Consider the following 19,915-nt stretch of genomic DNA (forward strand, 5'->3'; position numbering starts at 1 on the left):
TGTAAAGGGAGACGAGGGAGTATGTGGATGGATACAGATGTGTTCGGTGTGACGCAGAATGTAAACCACAGAATGGGTCTGAAACCTGCACTGGTTCTGTAAGTCAAAATTAGGAATGAGCAAAATTGAGAAATAACAGTATTTAGATGTATGATGAGACACAGCAAAAGCATTTGCTGTTAAATGTTAAAACACTGCACGCAACAGCAACTAAAATCACTGAAATGCTGTATCTGCATCTCGAGACAAAAGAATAGTTTGAGGGCCAAGTAGCTGTCAAGATGGTGAGAAACAGGGATGGACATCACTAAGGAGAGGATATGGATTTTAAGTAGATCATAATTCCTTTTTAGTAGGGCTTTGTTATATATTAATAATTGTATGATAGCAGACTGGCACAACTTATTGGAATACCAGCCTAAGGTGTTCCGTACTGCTGGGAAACAAGTTCGATTCCCACTACAATCAGGAGCAGTCCTGACAGTGGCTTGGGAGTAGATTGCCCCTCCTCTGGAGAATAAATGTTCTCATTGAATTTCATTCAGTAGTGCAACATGTTGGAATATCAAAGTGTACCTTTGTTAAGTTTTTGAAGCCTGTGTTTGCGCCTACAATCCCTCATGCTACTGAGCTACTCATTGCAGTTGTTTGAGTTTGGAGAGATGCTCATCAGACACCAGTAGTTTAACATACATAGAAAAGGAGAATTGGTGGACACTGGCCACTTCTTGTACATTTTCTATTAGTGTTCTGACAGGCATTGGTGGAAGCCTGGAAACAGTTCAGCCGCAGTTACTGTGTGGTCCATGAGACTGGGGAAAGTAGAGAAAAATAATTTGTGGGAGGGGGGAAGGAATTGCTCACATCCAGCTACCACATGCCTGTTTAGGTGGTCACCAGGGATACCTGATTATAGCCTTGGATGTATTTCAGGCGCCTTTGAGGCATGGGAGACAACACCAAGAAATTGGTGCCTTTTGCCTCTGTTCTGCACCCGAAAAATGTGCAGTGGGGTCCAATTTCTCCCCCTCTGTATTTAAAAAAAATTCTCTTGCTCTCTCTGTTCTAAATCTCTTACATTTAATCTTGTACCTGTGGCTTCATTCTTGACCTCACTACTACACGAAACAGTTTGCTTCTATCAACCCTGTCCTTTCATAATTTTAAATACTTCTATCATCAATCCATAATCTGCATTGTTCAACCAAAAAAAGACCCAATTTTTCATGTCTTTGTATTTCCTCATGCGAGGCAGCATCCTAGTGAATCTACGTTGTACCATTTCTAAAGCCACAATATCCTTCCTACAGTATGGCGCTCAATACTGCATACAGTATTCTAACTGAAACCTGCAGGTTTTATATACACTCATCATTACCTTTTGGCTTTAATATTCTACACCTTTTGTGATAAAATCTAGAACTGCATTAGCTTTATTTAAGGCCTTGGCAACCTAAAGTGCTGGCTTTAATATTCTGTGAACCTATACGCCCAAATCCCTCTACTCTTCCACAGAACTGAGCCTTTTTCCATTCAGAATATAATTACTGCTGTTTGTTCAACCAAAATGTATCACTTCACACTTAATGACATTGAATACCATCTGCCATTTTTTAACCCATTTCTCCCATCCTTTTACATCTTCCTTTGGTCTTCTAAAAAAAATGAACAATGCCTGCTACTTTGCTATCATCTACAAATTTTGACATCACTCCCTCTAAGCTTATGTTATAATTGTACATTTAAAGAGCCCATGTATTGTAGGGAACAGTCAGCATGATTTTAGACTTGATAAGTTTAGAAGTGATAACATGCAAGTACAGCAAACAATTAGGAAGGCAAATGGTATGTTGGCCTTTATTGCAAGTACAAGAGTAAGGAAGTCTTGCTGCAATTGTACAGGGCTTTGGTGAGACCACACCCTGGAGTACTGTGTACAGTTTTGGTCTCCTTACCTAAGGAAGGATATACTTGCCTCAGAGGCGCTGTAACGAAGGTTCACCAGATTGATTCCTGGGATGAGAGGATTGTCCTATGAGGAGAGATTGAGAAGAATGGGCCTATATTCTCTGGAGTTTAGAAGAATGAGAGGTGATCTCATTGAAACTTATAAAATTCTTAGAGGGCTTGACAGAGTAGATGCAGAGAGGCTGTTTCCCCTTTGCTGGAGAGTTTAAATCTAGGGGGCATAGTCTCAGGATATGGGGTGGGCGATTTAGGACTGAGATGAGGAGGAATTTCTTCACTCAGAAGGTTGTGAATCTTTGGAATTCTGTACCCCAGAGCGCTGTGGATGCTCAGTCTTTGAGTATATTCAGGACTGAGATCGATAGATTTTTGGACCCTTAAGGAAATCAAGGGATATGGGGATCGGGCAGGAAAGTGGAGTTGAGGTCGAAGATCAGCCATGATCTTATTAAATGGCAGAGCAGGCTCGAGGGGCCATATGGCCTACTCCTGCTGCTATTTCTTATGTTCTTAGTTATGCCTTACAAATCTTTGCGTAAGTAAAATGGTAGATTAGAGTAATCCAGTAGATGTAGTTTATTTTGGATTTTCAAAAGTTCCTCATGAGGCTAGTAAACAAACTTAAGAGTGATGGAATAATTGACATTGTCTAGCTGGAACTATCCTAACTTGCACCAAGTCCTGCTCACCCATCATCCCTGTGCTTACTAACTTACATTTGCTCCCGGTCCAGCAATGCCTCCAAATTTAAAATCTCATCCTTGTGTTCAAATCATTCCATGGCCTCATCCCTCCCTATATCTGTGTAACCTCCTACAACCCTCTGAGAACTCTGCGTTCCTTCAATTGTAGCCTCTTGTGCATCCCTGATTATCTTTCCCCTCCGCCACCATTGGCGGCCGTGCCTTCAGCTGTCTCGGCCCTAAGCTCTGGAATTCCCTTCCGAAATCGCTCCGCCACTCTTACCTCTCTTCCTTTAAGACGCTCCTTACTTCATTTTACTTCATTGGCTGTGAAGCGCTTTGGTATGTCCCAGGGTCGCGAAAGACGCTATAGCAAGTCTTCTGTTCATTCTTTTTAAAAACCTACCTCTTTGATCAAACTTTTGGTCACCTGTCCTAATATGTCCTTATGTGGCTCGATGTCATATTTTGTCTGATAATGCTCTTGTGAAGCGCATTGGGACGTTTACTATGTCAAAGGCGCTATACAAGTGCAAGTTGTTGTTTGTTGTTGGAACTGGGCTGGCAATGGAAGATGAAGAGTATTAATAAATGGAAAATGCTCTGCCTGGGAAAAGTTACCAGAGCGATCTGTTCTGGGATTCCTGTTTATAATATTTGTGAACTTTATGGAACAAGGTGTGTGTATTAAATTTGTTGATACAAAACACATTAGGCAGGTACTGGAGGGTGACTGGCATATCTCAGCAAAGAATCATTTCCCCTCAGGGGAGGAGAGAAAAATTATCACAGAAAGGAGAGGAAGAATTGCTGTGTAACATGTTCTATTTTCGAGTGTTTTTTTCAGCTAGGATTAGCTCACTGGGCAGCTGTGTTTAATAGTTTTCAGAAACTAATTTCTGGAAAGGATCCTACAGCTGTTTTCCTTTAATATCACAACAAGTTTTAACGCATAATAGTCAGGGCTATTTTCCCCTAGGATTTGGTAATTATGAAGTTGAAGGTGTTTTAAATTGTTGCCTTTTGGAACAGGTTGAATTGCAAATTTCTGTTGGAGGTTCCAAAAATAGGATTTTTTTGTTATTTGTTCTCGGGACATGGCCAATACTGTATTATATCTATACCTCATCCTTTCATGTTTTTCATCTGATATGGTATCATGTGAAAAGTGAATGGCAGTACTAAACTGAAGGATGAGTTGCTTTCTAAAAAAAAATACATTGATGAAATCAGCCACATACGGTTAATTTTTTTTCAATTGAGAAACTATTGAGGTGGGAGTCTAGTTTCGGTTTTGAGTACAAGGGGATGCAGCAGGTTGTGTGGGACAGTATAGATCATTGAATGAGATTAAGCAAAATTATAACCATTCTTCATATTAAGCAGGTAATGGATAGTTTCATGTTTCAACACAACAGATTTAATGCTGCGCAGGACAAAACTAAATCTTGATTTATAATGTGAAAGGTACTATTTGCTTTTATGTAATTCACTTTTAATCTGTTAAATAGTCATGTCTAATTTGTCTCTTACCGGTTATCTTTTAGGATGACCTGGGCAATGGTATACTGCTTTTTCCCCCCCCCCCTATTATCCTTCTCTTTATGTATTTATTTATTACCTAGGACAATGAGAACTGTAAAGAATGTGCAAATTTTAAAGATGGCCCACGCTGTGTGAACAGCTGTCCCTCTGGAATCTCAGGAGAAAATAATACCTTCATCTGGAAATACCCTGATGAGACGAAGCATTGTCAGCCATGTCACATAAATTGCACTCAAGAGTGAGTAATGTTTAGTTCTATATAATATTCCGATATTAATATGATAATATTATGATAACAGGAAAAGTGGTCCCACCGTGGCTAACAAGAGAAATTAAAGATAGCATTAAATCAAAGAAAGAGGCATATAAAGTTGCCAAAAAAAGCAGTAAGCCTGAGAATTGGGAGCATTTTAGAAGTCAGCAAAGGAGGACCAAAAAATTGATAAAGAAAAGGAAAATAGAATATGAGAGTAAACTAGCGAGAAACATAGAAACGAACTGTAAAAGCTTCTATAGGTATGTAAAAGGGAAAAGACCGGCGAAGGCAAATGTGGGTCCCTCACAGACAGAGACGGGAGAATTTATAATGGGGAATAAGGAAATAGCAGAGAAATGAAACAAATACTTTGGGCTCGATTTTCAGGTGAAGGAGCAGTGCGTTGGGGGCGGAGGGGACTCCAAAAATTGCTGAAACCCCGAGCGGGTTCGGAGTCCGGCTCCAATGTGCCGACTTCCGGGTTCCCCACTGATGTGTCCGGGTGCGTGCGCGCCTCCCAACATGCAAGTCCCGCCGGCAATTAAAGCCGGCGGGATGATAATTTGCATAGTTTGTCAGATAGTTGAAGTACTTGAACCACTTGATTGACTCAACGTTTTGGCAGGGTTGCGATTTTGAAGTATCCTCAGCGTGTTTCCCGTGCTGTGAGAAACGCTTCCTGTTGCAAAAGACGTGTTTCAGCCAGCAGCCAGTGGGAGATGCAAACGCTTATTTGACAAGTGGGGAAAAAAACATCATTTATTGCTGCAGGGCACTCTGTCACTTCAGACAAAGTTTTGGCTGCCAGACCTATGCATTTTCACTCAAAATTCTTACTTTCCACCCAAAACTCTGCTGTTCAAACATATCTAACTACTTTGCGGACCCCCTCAAACTCTCACAGTCAGGATGGGGGGGCGTCATGGTTGCATTCACTACTACATCCAAGGACGAGCAACATCACCACAGGCACCTGCATAAGAGCACGGAGGGCAACAACAGAGAGAGCGACGTCGCAGGAGGCACTACCCTCACCACAGGGTCTACAGACCGAGGCTCAGCTTCCTGGACACATCTGAGGAGCAGTGCATATGGACACTCAGTCGCCAGGTAGTCGCAGACATCTGCAGCCTCCTTCAAGCCGAGCTGTCCCCAGCTGGGACGAGCAGCATCTCCTTACCTGTCGCTGTCAAAGTCACCACTGCCCTCAACTTCTTCGCCTCTGGATCATTCCAGGGTGCCACCAGGGACATCGCCGGGGTCTCTCAGTCGACTACACACAAGTGCATAAGGCAGGTCACCGACTGCTTGTTTCACAGGGCCTCGCACGACGTCAACTTCCCCATGGACGACCTCAGCCAGACGGAGAGGGCAGTGGGATTCCACACTGTTGATGGCTTCCCTCGGGTGCAGGGTGTAATCGATTGCACCCATATAGCAATACGAGCACCTCCACATGAGTCAGGACTGTTCATCAACAGGAAGGGCTATCACTCCATCAATACTGAGCATGTTTGTGACCACTGCAAAAGATTTCTTCACGTGTGCGCCAGATTCCCTGGCAGTTGCTAAGATTCCTTCATTCTGAGGGAATCCAACATCCCGCCCCTCTTCCACGCACCGAATACCCATAAGGGCTGGCTCCTCGGGGACAAGGGATACCCCCTGCACACGTGGCTCATGACACCTCTGAGGAACCCCATCACCGAGCAACAGCGTCGATATAACGACAGCCACATCGCTACCAGGTTTACAATTGAGCAGGCTATGGGGCTACTCAAGATGCGCTTCAGGTGCCTTGATCGTTCTGGGAGGGTGCTTCAATACGCACCAGACAGAGTGGGTCACATTATAGTCGTCTGTTGTGCCCTGCACAAACATGGCATAACAGAGAGGGGTGCTGCTTGAGGAGGGCCCATCCATGTCTGCCACCCACATGGAGGAGGTGGAGGAGACTGAGCAGGAGCAGGAGCAACCCATGGGCAGAACAGCGGCTCACCTGGCTGCCTGTGAGGCCAGGGAGTCACTGATGTGTGAACAGTTCTCCTAACATCAGACAGTGTGAAGAGTCCAGTACTCCCACCACCTGGATGGAGCAGCGCCCACACCAGCTCACCTCGCCCTTCCCCCCCCGGGCCCCGCACTAAACAGTCCTGCAACTACACATACACCCTCTGTAAAGTGACGCAATGGGTGGCATCAAGTGTCGGCGTTCACGGTGAACCTCATGAAAGGGCCTTATTATAGAAGCCAGTCAAGTATGGCCAAGATGTGGCAGTAGTGGTGACAATAATAATATTTAATGTGAGTTTAACAAAAAACTAAAATAAATAAAAAACATGATCAACCGTCAAACCCCCTTGTGCATCCCCTTCGTGCTTACAAAACCTGCGCCTTACGCTTCCGACTACTTCTACTTGGTGCATCCCCTGTGGCTGCAGCAGAAGTAGTGGCAGTTTGCTCTTGTTCATACCCTGACCGATTAGATGCCCCTGCACTCTGGGTTTTGGTGACCTTGAGGGTCCCTCCAAAGACTGCTCCACCTACACCTATGCCACCTGGAGAGGAGGCAGCATTGTGGGTACTGGTTGAGAGGGGAGCAACGGGTGAGATGTGGGTGCGCAGTCCGCCTGCTGCACAGCTTTCAGACGGCAAACCCAGAAGCCACGTTAAGTGGCTCCATTTGACCCGAGACTGGCACCCGACAAATGTCTGATGACAGAACTTTGACATTCACGGAAAACGACACAAAAAACCTCCCAGAAATCTAGAGAACCAAGTGTCTGGTGAGAATGAGGAACTGAAAGAAATTAGTATCAGTAAAAAAAAAATAGTACTAGAGAAATTAATGGGACTGAAAGTCGATAAATCCCAAGGACCTGATGATGTACATCCCAGCGTTTTGAAAAAGGTGACTATAGAGATAGTGGATGCATTGGTTGTCAGCTTCCAAACTTCTATAGATTCTGGAACGGTTCCTGCAGATTGGAGGGTGGCAAATGTAACCCCACTATTTAAGAAAGGAGAGAGAAAACAGAGAACTACAGACCTGTTAGCCTGACATCAGTAGTAGGGAAAATGCTAGAGTCTATTATAAAAGATGTGATAACAGGACACTTAGAAAATAATAATAGGATTTGGTAGAGTCAGCATGATTTATGAAAGGGAAATCATGTTTCACAAACCTGTTGGAGTTTTTTGAGAATGTAACTAGTAGAATAGATAAGGGGGAACCAGTGGATGTGGTGCATTTGGATTTTCTGAAGGCTTTCAATAAGGTCCCACACAGGAGGTTGGTGAACCAAGTTAGAGCACATGGAATTGGGGGTAATATACTGGCATGGATTGAGAATTGGTTCACAGACAGAAAACAGAATAGGAATAAACGTGTCTTTTTCAGGCTGGCAGACTGTGACTAGTGGGGTACTGCAGGGATCGGTGCTTGGGCCCCAGCTATTCACAATCTATATCAATGATCTGGATGAGGGAACCAAATGTAATATTTTCAAGTTTGCTGATGACACAAAACTGGGGTGGGAATATGAGTGGTGAGGAGGATGCAAAGAGGCTTCAAGGGGATATAGACAGGCTAAGTGAGTGGGCAAGAACATGGCAGATGGAATATAATGTGGAAAAATGTGAAGTTATCCACTTTGGTAGGAGAAACAGAAATGCAGAGTATTTTAAAATGGTGAGAGATTGGGAAGTGTCGATGTTCAAAGGAGCCTGGGTGTCCTTGTACATGAGTCACTAAAAGCTAATATGCAGGTGCAGCAAGCAATTCGGAAGGCAAATGGTATGTTGGCCTTTATTACAAGAGGATTTGAGTACAGGAGTAAAGATGTCTTACTGCAATTATATAGGGCCTTGGTGAGACGCACCTGGAGTATTGTGTACAATTTTGGTTTCCTTACCTAAGAAACTTAACTGGACCAGCCATATAAATACTGTGGCTACGAGAGCAGGTCAGAGGCTGGGTATTCTGCGGCGAGTGACTCACCTCCTGACTCCCCAAAGCCTTTCCACCATCTACAAGGCACAAGTCAGGAGTGTGATGGAATACTCTCCACTTGCCTGGATGAGTGCAGCTCCAACAACACTCAAGAAGCTCGACACCATCCAAGATAAAGCAGCCCGCTTGATTGGCACCCCATCCACCACCCTAAACATTCACTCCCTTCACCACCGGCGCACTGTGGCTGCAGTGTGCACCATCCACAGGATGCACTGCAGCAACTCGCCAAGGCTTCTTCGACAGCACCTCCCAAACCCGCGACCTCTACCACCTAGAAGGACAAGGGCAGCAGGCGCATGGGAACAACACCACCTGCACGTTCCCCTCCAAGTCACACACCATCCCGACTTGGAAATATATCGCCGTTCCTTCATTGTCGCTGGGTCAAAATCCTGGAACTCCCTTCCTAACAGCACTGTGGGAGAACCGTCACCACACGGACTGCAGCGGTTCAAGAAGGCGGCTCACCACCACCTTCTCGAGGGCAATTAGGGATGGGCAATAAATGCCGGCCTTGCCAGCGACGCCCACATCCCGTGAACGAATTTTAAAAAATATATATATATACTTGCCATAGAGGGAGTGCAATGAAGGTTCACCAGTCTGATTCCTGGGATGGCGGAATTGTCGTATGAGGAGAGATTGAATAGACTAGGCCTGTATTCTCTAGAGTTTAGAAGAATGAGAGGTGATCTCATTGAAACATACAAAATTCTTACAGGGCTCGACAGGGTAGATGCAAGGAGGATGTTTCCCCTGGCTGGGGAGTCTAGAACCAGGGGTCACAGTCTCAGAATAAGGGGTAGGCCATTTAGGATTGAAATGAGGAGAAATTTCTTCACTCAGAGGTTGGTGAATCTTTGGAATTCTCTACCCCGGAGGCTCAGTCATTGAGTACATTCCAAATAGAGATCTATAAATTTCTAGATATTAAAGGCATCAAGGGATATGGGGATGGTGCAGGAAAATGGCATTGAGGTAGATGATCAGCCATGATCTTGTTGAAAGGCGGAGCAGGCTCGAGGGGCCAGATGGCCTACTCCTGCTGCTATTTCTTATGACAACTTCTTGGACACACGAATCTCCATCAAAGACGGGCACCTCAGCACCTCACTCTACCGCAAGCCCACGGACAACCTCACAACGCTCCACTTTTCCAGCTTCCACCCTAACCACGTCAAAGAGGCCATCCCCTATGGACAAGCCCTGCGAATACACAGGATCTGCTCAGACGAGGAGGAACGCGATGGACACCTACAGACGCTGAAAGACGCCCTCGTAAGAACGGGATATGACGCTCGACTCGTCGATCGACAGTTCCGACGGGCCACAGCGAGAAATCGCATAGACCTCCTCAGAAGACAAACACGGGACGCAACCAACAGAGTACCCTTCGTCGTCCAGTACTTCCCCGGAGCGGAGAAACTGCGCCATGTTCTCCGCAGCCTTCAACATGTCATCGATGACGACGCACACCTCGCTAAGGCCAACCCCACGCCTCCACTACTTGCCTTCAAACAGCCACCCAACCTCAAACAGACCATCGTTCGCAGCAAATTACGCAGCTTTCAGGAGAACAGCATCCACGACACCACACAATCCTGCCACGGCAACCTCTGCAAGACATGCCAGATCATCGACACAGATACCACCATCACACGAGAGGACACCACCCACCAGGTACATGGTTCATACTCCTGTGACTTGGCCAACGTTGTCTACCTCATACGTTGCAGGAAAGGATGCCCCGGAGCATGGTACATTGGTGAGACCATGCAGACACTGCGACAACGGATGAACGGACACCGCGCAACAGTCGCCAGACAGGAGGGTTCCCTCCCAGTCGGGGAACATTTCAGCAGTCAAGGACATTCAGCCACCGATCTTCTGGTAAGCGTTCTCCAAGGCGGCCTTCGAGACACAAGACAACGCAAAATTGTTGAGCAGAAATTGATAGCCAAGTTCCGCACCCATGAGGACGGCCTCAACCGGGATCTTGGGTTCATGTCGCGCTACATGTAACCCCACCAGCGAAAAAAAAGTTATCTTTTTAATACAACTGGTCATTCTCTGTCTTTCTCTTCCTTTCGGATGTTTCTCTCTCTCTTTCCCTCTTTGTCTTTGGTTCTGGCCATTTGTATATTCAGTTGTCTGTCTGAACACTATTCAATTTATTTGATGGCCTTGATAACGGGCAGTTGGAAAGATTATCTGTAATCACCATGTATTGTTCTATGACTACATATGCGGTAATTTTCAATGAATCCGACACTCACCTGACGAAGGAGAAAGCCTCCGAAAGCTTGTGATTTTCAAATAAAACAGTTGGACTATAACCTGGTGTTGAAAGATTCCTTACATTTGTCAACCCCAGTCCATCACCGACATCTCCACATCATGGCTATTTCTTATGTTCTTAAGTTACTTTATTTAAATTGGTCGGATGCTAAAGGTAACCCTGCATGTTAAGTCTCCTGGACTAGTTTCAATCGTCTAAAGGAGTCGGGGAGGAATTCTCAACATTTTTTTTTCCTTAATTGTCCTGGGGATTTTATCTGCTTTTTCGCCGCTCCCACGAGCATTAAATGACTACGCGTGGGTAGGGAGTGTCTGTATCATGATGCATAAGGCGTCATGACTGTATGGGACAGGTGAGATGGACCTGTGGCCTTTTCCTGTCTGACATTTTTGTATGTTCATATGTGTGTTGGTTGGTTCTGCAGAAGGAACAACTTCCTCCCTTCTGAGACAATATGAAGGGAGATTTTCCTGGGTCTGCACCCAGGTGAGCTGGGTTGCCTGGATGCAACAAATATCGGAAATTCAGGCCAGTCAGAGGGCACGACTGTAAGGGGGACTCGGATGATTTTTCTCCATTTAAAATCATGCTCCGACATGCCCGATTTACTGATATTCACTGAGCCCAAGCAGTCCAGTGCACATGGGCACATTCCCAGGAAAAAATCTCCTATGAATTACTTTAATACTAAAAGCATACTATACTCCATATGCTAATACTAAAAGCATACTATACTCCATATGCTAATCTTAAAAATAATAAAAACAAAAGAAAATTCTTTCTCTCCTGGCATTGCCTCTGCACATCACATCTCTGGATGTGTCACCCTGAGATTCAAAAGCAGTCTGTAAAGATTCATGGCTATGTTCACTCCCTCTGTATGGAGAGTCACAACGTAGCATGCTGTTCTATTCCCCAGCTGGGTAGATAGATGACAAAACTTTTAACAAGTGCAGACCTGATTCATTGTCGAACAGTTCTGGGATCTGCGAAGAAGGCAGGCATCCTCTAACAAACATAGAAAGAACAGTTTTATGTTAAATATATGTAGCTGCACTATTAGGCGAAATATTTCAGCTGTCATCTGTTCTGAAAAACTGGATTCTTTACAAATCATTTTCTCACAGGCAGAAAGACTGATTCTGTAAAAAAAAAAATGTGTGCACTTTGTAAAGGCTTTTCCATAAAACATCCTGGATGTGGATAACACATTGAGCCAGATGAATCAATCCCTTTAAGAACATAAGAAATAGGAGCAGGAGTAGGCCAATCGGCCCCTCGAGCCTGCTCCGCCATTCAATAAGATCATGGCTGATCTGATCCCAACCACAAATCTAAAGAACACCAGAAGTAGGAGCAGGACCCGGCCACTCAGCCCCTGGGCCCTCTCCGCCACCCACAGGGCATTGACCGATCCGAACTCAGCTTCATGTCCAATTTCCTGCCCGCTCCCCATAACCCCTAATTCCCTTTACTTCTAGAAAACTGTCGATTTCTGTTTTAAATTTATCTAATGATGTAGCTTCCACAGCTTCCTGGGGCAGCAAATTCCACAGACCTACCACCCTCTGAGTGAAGAAGTTTCTCCTCATCTCAGTTTTGAAAGAGCAGCCCCTTATTCTAAGATTATGCCCCCTCGTTCTAGTTTCACCCATCTTTGGGAACATCCTTACCGCATCCACCTGATCAAGCCCCTTCACAATCTTATATGTTTCAATAAGATCGCCTCTCATTCTTCTGAACTCCAATGAGTAGAGTCCCAATCTACTCAACCTCTCCTCATATGTCCGCCCCCTCATCCCCGGGATTAACCGAGTGAACCTTCTTTGTACTGCCTCGAGAGCAAGTATGTCTTTTCTTAAGTATGGACACCAAAACTGTATGCAGTATTCCAGGTGCGGTCTCACCAATACCTTATATAACTGCAGCAATACCTCCCTGTTTTTATATTCTATCCCCCTAGCAATAAAAGCCAACATTCCGTTGGCTTTCTTGATCACCTGCTGCACCTGCATACCAACTTTTTGATTTTCTTGCACTAGGACCCCCAGATCCCTTTGTACTGCAGTACTTTCCAATCTCTCGCCATTAAGAAAATAACTTGCTCTCTGATTTTTCCTGCCAAAGTGCATAACCTCACATTTTCCAATATTGTATTGCATCTGCCAAATCTCCGCCCACTCACCCAGCCTGTCTATATCCCCTTGCAGGTTTTTTATGTCCTCCTCACTCTCTACTTTCCCTCCCATCTTTGTATCATCTGCAAATTTCCTCATTCTCGGGATCTTACGCAGCACTGTTGCAAAAAAAAACGCTCTTGATTGATTTTTATTTTACTCATCTTACTGAAGAAAATGAATTATACGATTTAATTGTAGTTAGATCCGAAATGATTTCCAATAAATGTATCTTTCATGTCTATTGCATCACAGGTGTAAAGGACCAAATCTTGAGGATTGTGAACATTATACTGGGTAAAGTATTCCAACAAATACATCAATTCAGTAATATTACCTAAATATGTTGATCACTGCCAATGATTAGTACTGCTTCCCAATTTTTAAAAAATAAATATTTGACATCGATTTATAATTGTCACCACTTAGCATTTTAATTAACAGCTCTGCAGCAGTTCTGTAAACAAACCAGCGGATGTCCCAGAAAAACTGCTGAAAAGAGCAGTTTACGCCATTTCTCCAGGGGTTCTGCCCAACTTCTGCCCAACGGCTGGGAGACTGGATGCACACCTATGGAATTTCAGGTCCATTGTTTTGAATTGTAATAAATGATGTAACCCACACACCTTGACCAGAACTTGCCAATGCTCTTCCAGCAACCTGCTGTTAAGCCCCTCATTCTTAAAGTCAGATTTTCAGACAAACCTCAATATTACATTAATAAATACATATTCAAACATATGAATCTACCAGTCGATTATCTATGATGTTGCACATTGAGAGTTGAGACTTGTACTGTGTTGTAAAGTTTTATCTCCATGTTCTCAAAAGAATGAGATGACAGTGTACCCCAAAACAGTTGAGAACAGAAGCTAATGCAACTACAATAAAATGGAGCTTTAAAAATAATGGAATAAAATAGAGAATTTAAAATGTGTACAACTGGAAAAGTGAACCCACAAACACCAACACAAACCAGATGCATCACAGCTCACTGACAACAAAATAATACAGGTGAACATTGCAGCACAATTAAGTAGACACCAGTAAATTAATAGAACAGTGGGCACCATTAAAAGAATAAATCCGTCCTTCAGATGAGACGTTAAACTGAGACCACTTCTGCCCTCTCACATGGGCGTAAAAGACCTCATGGCACTATTTTGAAGATGAGCAGGAGAGTTCTCCCTGGTGCCCTGGCCAATATTTATCCCTCAACTAACATCACTAAATCAGTTTGCTGTTTGTGGGACCTTGCTGTGCCCAAATTGGCAGCTGCGCTTCCTACATTACAACAATGACGACTCTTCAAAAAAAAAGTATTTTATTAGCTGTGAAGTGTTTTTTTTTGGGGGGGGGTATCTGAATTCATGAAAGGTGCTACATAAATAGAAGTTTGTTCTTTTAAATTTATAGAACAGCAAGCATCACTAAATTAAATAGAGAAGTGAGCAGCAGTAAATTAATAAATTTATTGACTGGGGACAGACCAACAAATGTAATTAATAAGCAGTGGGCATCAATATGTCAATAAATTCATGGAGGAGTAGATACGGCAACAAATCAATGAATTATTGGAGTTGTGAGTACACAACAAATCAGTAAATTAATATAACAATGGGCACCAGAGCATCAATAAAGTCATAGAGTAGTGGGCACACCAACAAATCAAGGTTTAAGCACCCAATGAATGAGGATAAACCACCTGAAAATGGGGGGAAATCAGGGAGAAATAGGGGGAGGCCTGAAATCGGGCAAGAGGGTCCCAGGTACTGCGCCTGTTGGATGTCAAACCCAAAAATGAGGTTTTAAACACTGAAAAATGGAGGCAAGCTCCTAACAAGTAGGAAAAACAAAATAGCTGCTGGAATTACTTTAGAGACTGAGAAACCCGTGCCACAGTGCCACTTAGTGATTGGAGCCTACAACTACATTGTGGCAGGCAACTTGGACTTGGCCATTCTAAATGTTCACCCACCATTAAACATTGTAAATGTTGACATAAAATTATTACCAAGTTCATGACAATAGGAAGTGTGTGCATATCGCAGACTTTTAATAATATGTAGATAAATTTGTGCAGCAATTGTGGGGGGGAGGGGTCAACAAAATGTACACCAGCCAATCAGCAACATCTATTTCTGTTTGCTACAAGTCCACTCAATTGGCCAATTTCCAGATATTCACAATAGACAATTTGTTCATTCAGATTATGGGAAAACTCTACTATTTACATTGATGAGACTATCAGCAAGTTAAATCATAACGTGATCTGATCCAATATCAAAGATACAGACTGCTACTTTTATTTAGTTTGTTCTATTTTTAATTAAAAATCCATGTTAATGCATATAACAAAAAATTGTGATGAGCTAAAGTGCTCATATATAGCTAACTATTATAACTGGCCACATTGTTTCTCAATTTAATTATTTATGTTTGAAATGTGCAACACAAGGATATAAAAATCTGTTGGAAACTCAAAGTATTGTGAAACATCAGAAGGAAATGTTATTCTCACGGATTCTCTTTCTTCTCCAGTTCTCACATCCCATCCATTGCTGCTGGAATTGTTGGTGGTCTTCTCGGTTTAGTCATGGTGGCTTTATTGATTGCAGTGTGCATGAGGAGAAGACATGTCAGAAAGAAGCGTACATTGCGACGTTTGCTGCAGGAGCGAGAGGTAACCAACTATGAGAATATTTTTTTCCATAAGGCTGAAGCCACAGAGATGATGATTCAGTGGATGTTCAAAAGTAAAAACTAGTTTTAAGATTCATCCTTTCAGAACTGGTAAACAAAACTTGGTATTCAGTAGTTTTTGCAGGTGTACGGTAGTGTACTGGTTATGGTACTGGACAAGCAACCCAGAGGTCAAATTCCACCATGGCAAGTTGTGAAATTGTAATTCAAATAATCTGCTCATTTGTGAGTTAGCACCAGGAAAAACGATTATGAAAGCTGCTGAATTATTGTCAGAGTCCAACTGGTTCACTATTGTCCTTTAGGGATGGGAACCTACCACCCCCCTGGTCTCGCCTACATGTAACCCCAGTCCTATACTACATGGTTAACTTTTAATGCCCTCAGGAGAACTAGGGATGGCCAATAAATGCTTTCTTTTCTGTGTCGCCCACAAATAAAAAAAAAACACAAATCCACCACGACTCATCATTAATGAATATACCGACATCCTAGTCTGACAAAAACCTGGATTACAAGTAATGAATGACTCCTTCATCAAAGTTTTGTTTCCTAGGCACAAGTTCCATCATTTACCCCACCACAACCGCTATACTGGAAAAGTGGGAGTTCCATTTGAGGTCACAGGAGGTAGTGAGTCCAAGAATGCAGCCAGTCTGTACATTCCTGGAATAGCAAGCCCCATAATGCAGCCAGTTAACCGGAATACCAAATGCACTATCCACAACTAAACATGGGAGAACAATGCATTTAATTTACTCTCCCAAGGTCTTGACTGCATTACAGAAGCAGTTTATAACATCACTATAAAATGCAATCAGACAAGTTCTTCCCCCCGCCCCCACCCTCCAACATGGTGAGCAAAATGGGTAGTAAGATAAATTCAGAATGTGACTTGTAATATTGAAGGAGTATATTTTGCCTCTCCTGACTGTGGTTTTGCTCTTGACACAGCTGGTTGAGCCTCTAACCCCCAGTGGAGCTGCTCCAAATCAGGCCCTTCTAAGGATCCTTAAAGAGACGGAATTCAAGAAAGTTAAAGTGCTTGGCTCTGGAGCATTTGGCACTGTGTACAAGGTAAGTTATCTCTCAGGCACAGTGTAGCAAAGGCAGAATTTGAGATGGTGGTAGAAGAATTGAACTACCACGTTTTCTAGACATACAACAAAAAGCAGAGTTAACTTTTACTGTAGTTGGAAAGGCAGACCAATTGAACATGTGTCATCATGTTTAAAGGGAGAGTGCATTGCATTATTTTTATCAGTCATCATTATAGGATGAACTGGGGGAAAGCTAATTCTGGTTAGAACACCAACAGCTTGCAATTGTATGTAATAACACGTCCCAAAGAGCTTCACCTGGGACAGCAGTAGTAAGATGAGTTGAGTTAACTGAAAGCACAATTGAAAAGGTAGATTTGAGGACGTTCTTAAAGGTAGATAAGGAAGTAGCTTGGCGAAGACATTTATTGAGAGAGATGATGAGAGTAGTATGACTGAAAACTCTGCCACCAAGTGAGGGGCACCAGGAAGGGAGAGGCATGGGAGGCCAAGGTTGGAGGACTAGAGCACAAGCTGGGATGTAGGACTGGAAGAGATTACAGTGGTAGGGTGGAGTGAGGCCATGGAAGAATTTGTAAAAGAGGACAGGGATTTAAAATTTGCCCTTTTGGGAGATGGGGAACCAGTACAGGTTGGTGTGGAAAGGAGTGATAGGCAAATGGGACATTGTGGGACAGGAAGCTAGCAGCAGAGTTTTGGACAAGTTGGAGGAGGCTTGGGAGGCTGATGAGTCGGGCATTCAAGAAATTGAGTCACAGTGGATATAATCAATGACCTTTAAGTAGGGTGGCCTCGTTTGTGGACAGGGTGGAAACCAGATCATAACGATTTAAAATGGGAATTTGGTGAGCAGAACGTATTTATGGATCTTGGAGAGGAAAGGGTGTTCTCAAGTGTTTTATTTTAGGAGAGAGGTGATGGGCAGGAAAACAGTGCCTGGGCAAAGGGAGCCATTTATGATGTGCATTTGGTCAAGAAGAAAGTGTTTAGTATTCGGGAGTCGGGTAAAAAGGGCGACGAGGTAGCACGATGTGCGCCTCACGGAGTTGATCGGGCTGATGAGGGATGGATGGAATGAGAAATAGCAGAGTGATGTAGGATCAGGACTGGGACAGGGTAGAGGCTAGAGCAAGAGGGAGGAGTAGAGGTTATACAAAGAGAATTAAGATATGGGAAAGATAGATCCAGAATATTATTTAAAAATAAATTGCAAGAGTAAGACCAGGGGACACTGATTCAAACTAGTAAAAGGCAATTTTAGGACTAATATTAGGAAGTTTTTGGACTCTCTGATAGAATAGTGAGACAAAAACACTGGAATCATTCAAGAGAAAATTGGATATTGCAGCGGGAAGGACTTGGATGCTTCTGGATGGATGAAATGAGATAGTCTCCCTCATCTGTAATTTTCCTGTGATATAAAACAGACTCCAGGATCTCCTCCTATAGCCCACCATTACTTTGTAAAGAAATGATCTGCTGTTGCTGTTGAACTACTGATACACTTTGACAGAAGGGAAAATTTTGCAGATTTATGCTGCTGGCACAGAGCTTTACCTGTCGGACTGCATATCAAGAATTCGGTGTAGAGGTCGTTGAACCCTGCAAAATGTTCTGTCCATTCATTTTTATTGATGGAAAATCCTGTGAGGCCTGCTGACCTCTTTGCCTGGATTCCCATTAGATATTCCCGGCAGGTGAAATTCCTTTTGCAGTCCGACCTTCATTGTTGTGCATGTTGGAAAGATGCCAATGGATTTACATAGAAACATAGAAAATAGAAGCAGGAGTAGACCATTCGGCCTTTCGAGCCTGCTCCACCATTCAATGTGATCATGGCTGATCCTCTATCTTAATACCATATTCCCGCTCTCTCCCCATACCCCTTGATGCCTTTTGTGTCTAGAAATCTATCCATCTCCTTCTTAAATATATTCAGTGACTTGGCCTCCACAGCCTCCTCACCACCCTCTGAGTGAAGAAATTTCTCCTCATCTCAGTCCTAAATGTCCTACCCCGTATCCTGAGACAGTGACCCCTCGTCCTGGACCCCCCAGCCAGGGGAAACATCCTCCCTGCATCCAGTCTGTCTAGCCCTGTCAGAATTTTGTGTGTTTCAAGGAGATCCCCTCTTATTCTTCTAAACTCGAGTGAATACAGGCTGAGTCGACCCAATCTCTGCTCAAACGACAGTCCTGCCATCCCAGGAATCAGTCTGGTGAACCTTCACTGCACTCCCTCTATGGCAAGTATATCCTTTCTTAGGTAAGGAGACCAAGACTGCACACAATACTCCAGGTGTGGTCTCACCAAGGCCCTATATAACTGCAGAAAGACATCCTTGCTCCTGTACTCTCATCCTCTTGCAATGAAGGCCAACATACCATTTGCCTTCCTTTCTGCTTGCTGCACCTGCATGTTTGCATTCAGTGACTGGTGTACAAGGACACCCAGGTCCCTTTGTACATCAACATTTCCCAATCTATCACCAATTAAATAATACTCTGCCTTTCTGTTTTTCCTTCCGAAGTGGATAACTTCAATTTCTCCACGTTATACTGAATCTGCCATGTATTTGCCCACTCACTCAATTTGTCTAAATCGCCTTGAAGCCTCTTTGCATCCTCCTCACAACTCACGATCCCACCTAGTTTTGTGTCATCAGCAAACTTGGAAATATTACATTTGGTTCCCTCATCCAAATCATTGATATATATTATGAGTAGCTGGGGCCCAAGCACTGATCCCCGGGATACCCCACTAGTCACCACCTGCCACCCCGATAGAGATCCATTTATTCCGACTCTCTGTTTCCTGTCTGTTAACCAATTTTCAATCCATGCCAGTATATTACCACCTATCCCATGTGCTTTAATTTTGCACACTAACCTCTTATGCTTTATCAAAGACCTTCTGAAAATCCAAATAAACCAAATGCACTGGTTCTCCCTTATCTATTCTACCAGTTACATCCTCAAAAAAACTCTAGTAGGTTTGTCAAACATGATTTCCCTTTCATAAATCCATGTTGACTTTGTCTAATTCCGTTGATATTTTCTAAGTGTCCTGTTATCACATCCTTTATAATAGACTCTAGCATTTTCCCTACTACTGATGTTAGGTTAACCGGTCTGTTCCCTGTTTTCTCTCTCCCTCCTTTTTTAAATAGTGGGGTTATATTTGCCACCCTCCAATCTGCAGGAACTGT

The 19,915-nt window shown here is 43.5% G+C and overlaps 1 protein-coding gene across 2 annotated transcripts in view; it reads left to right on the forward strand.

Moving 5' to 3' along the window:
- egfra (epidermal growth factor receptor a (erythroblastic leukemia viral (v-erb-b) oncogene homolog, avian)) overlaps positions 1–19,915 on the forward strand; it is a 279,179-nt gene that overhangs the window by 220,350 nt on the left and 38,914 nt on the right. For both annotated transcript variants that reach the window (XM_068005749.1, XM_068005757.1), the window contains exons 14-18: positions 8–98; positions 4,277–4,434; positions 13,199–13,240; positions 15,485–15,626; positions 16,601–16,723. In XM_068005749.1, the coding sequence (XP_067861850.1) occupies positions 8–98; positions 4,277–4,434; positions 13,199–13,240; positions 15,485–15,626; positions 16,601–16,723 (556 nt within the window). The remainder of the gene's footprint in view (positions 1–7; positions 99–4,276; positions 4,435–13,198; positions 13,241–15,484; positions 15,627–16,600; positions 16,724–19,915) is intronic.

Source organism: Heptranchias perlo, chromosome 2 (genome assembly GCF_035084215.1).
Source record: "Heptranchias perlo isolate sHepPer1 chromosome 2, sHepPer1.hap1, whole genome shotgun sequence".
NCBI classification, from domain to species: domain Eukaryota; kingdom Metazoa; phylum Chordata; class Chondrichthyes; order Hexanchiformes; family Hexanchidae; genus Heptranchias; species Heptranchias perlo.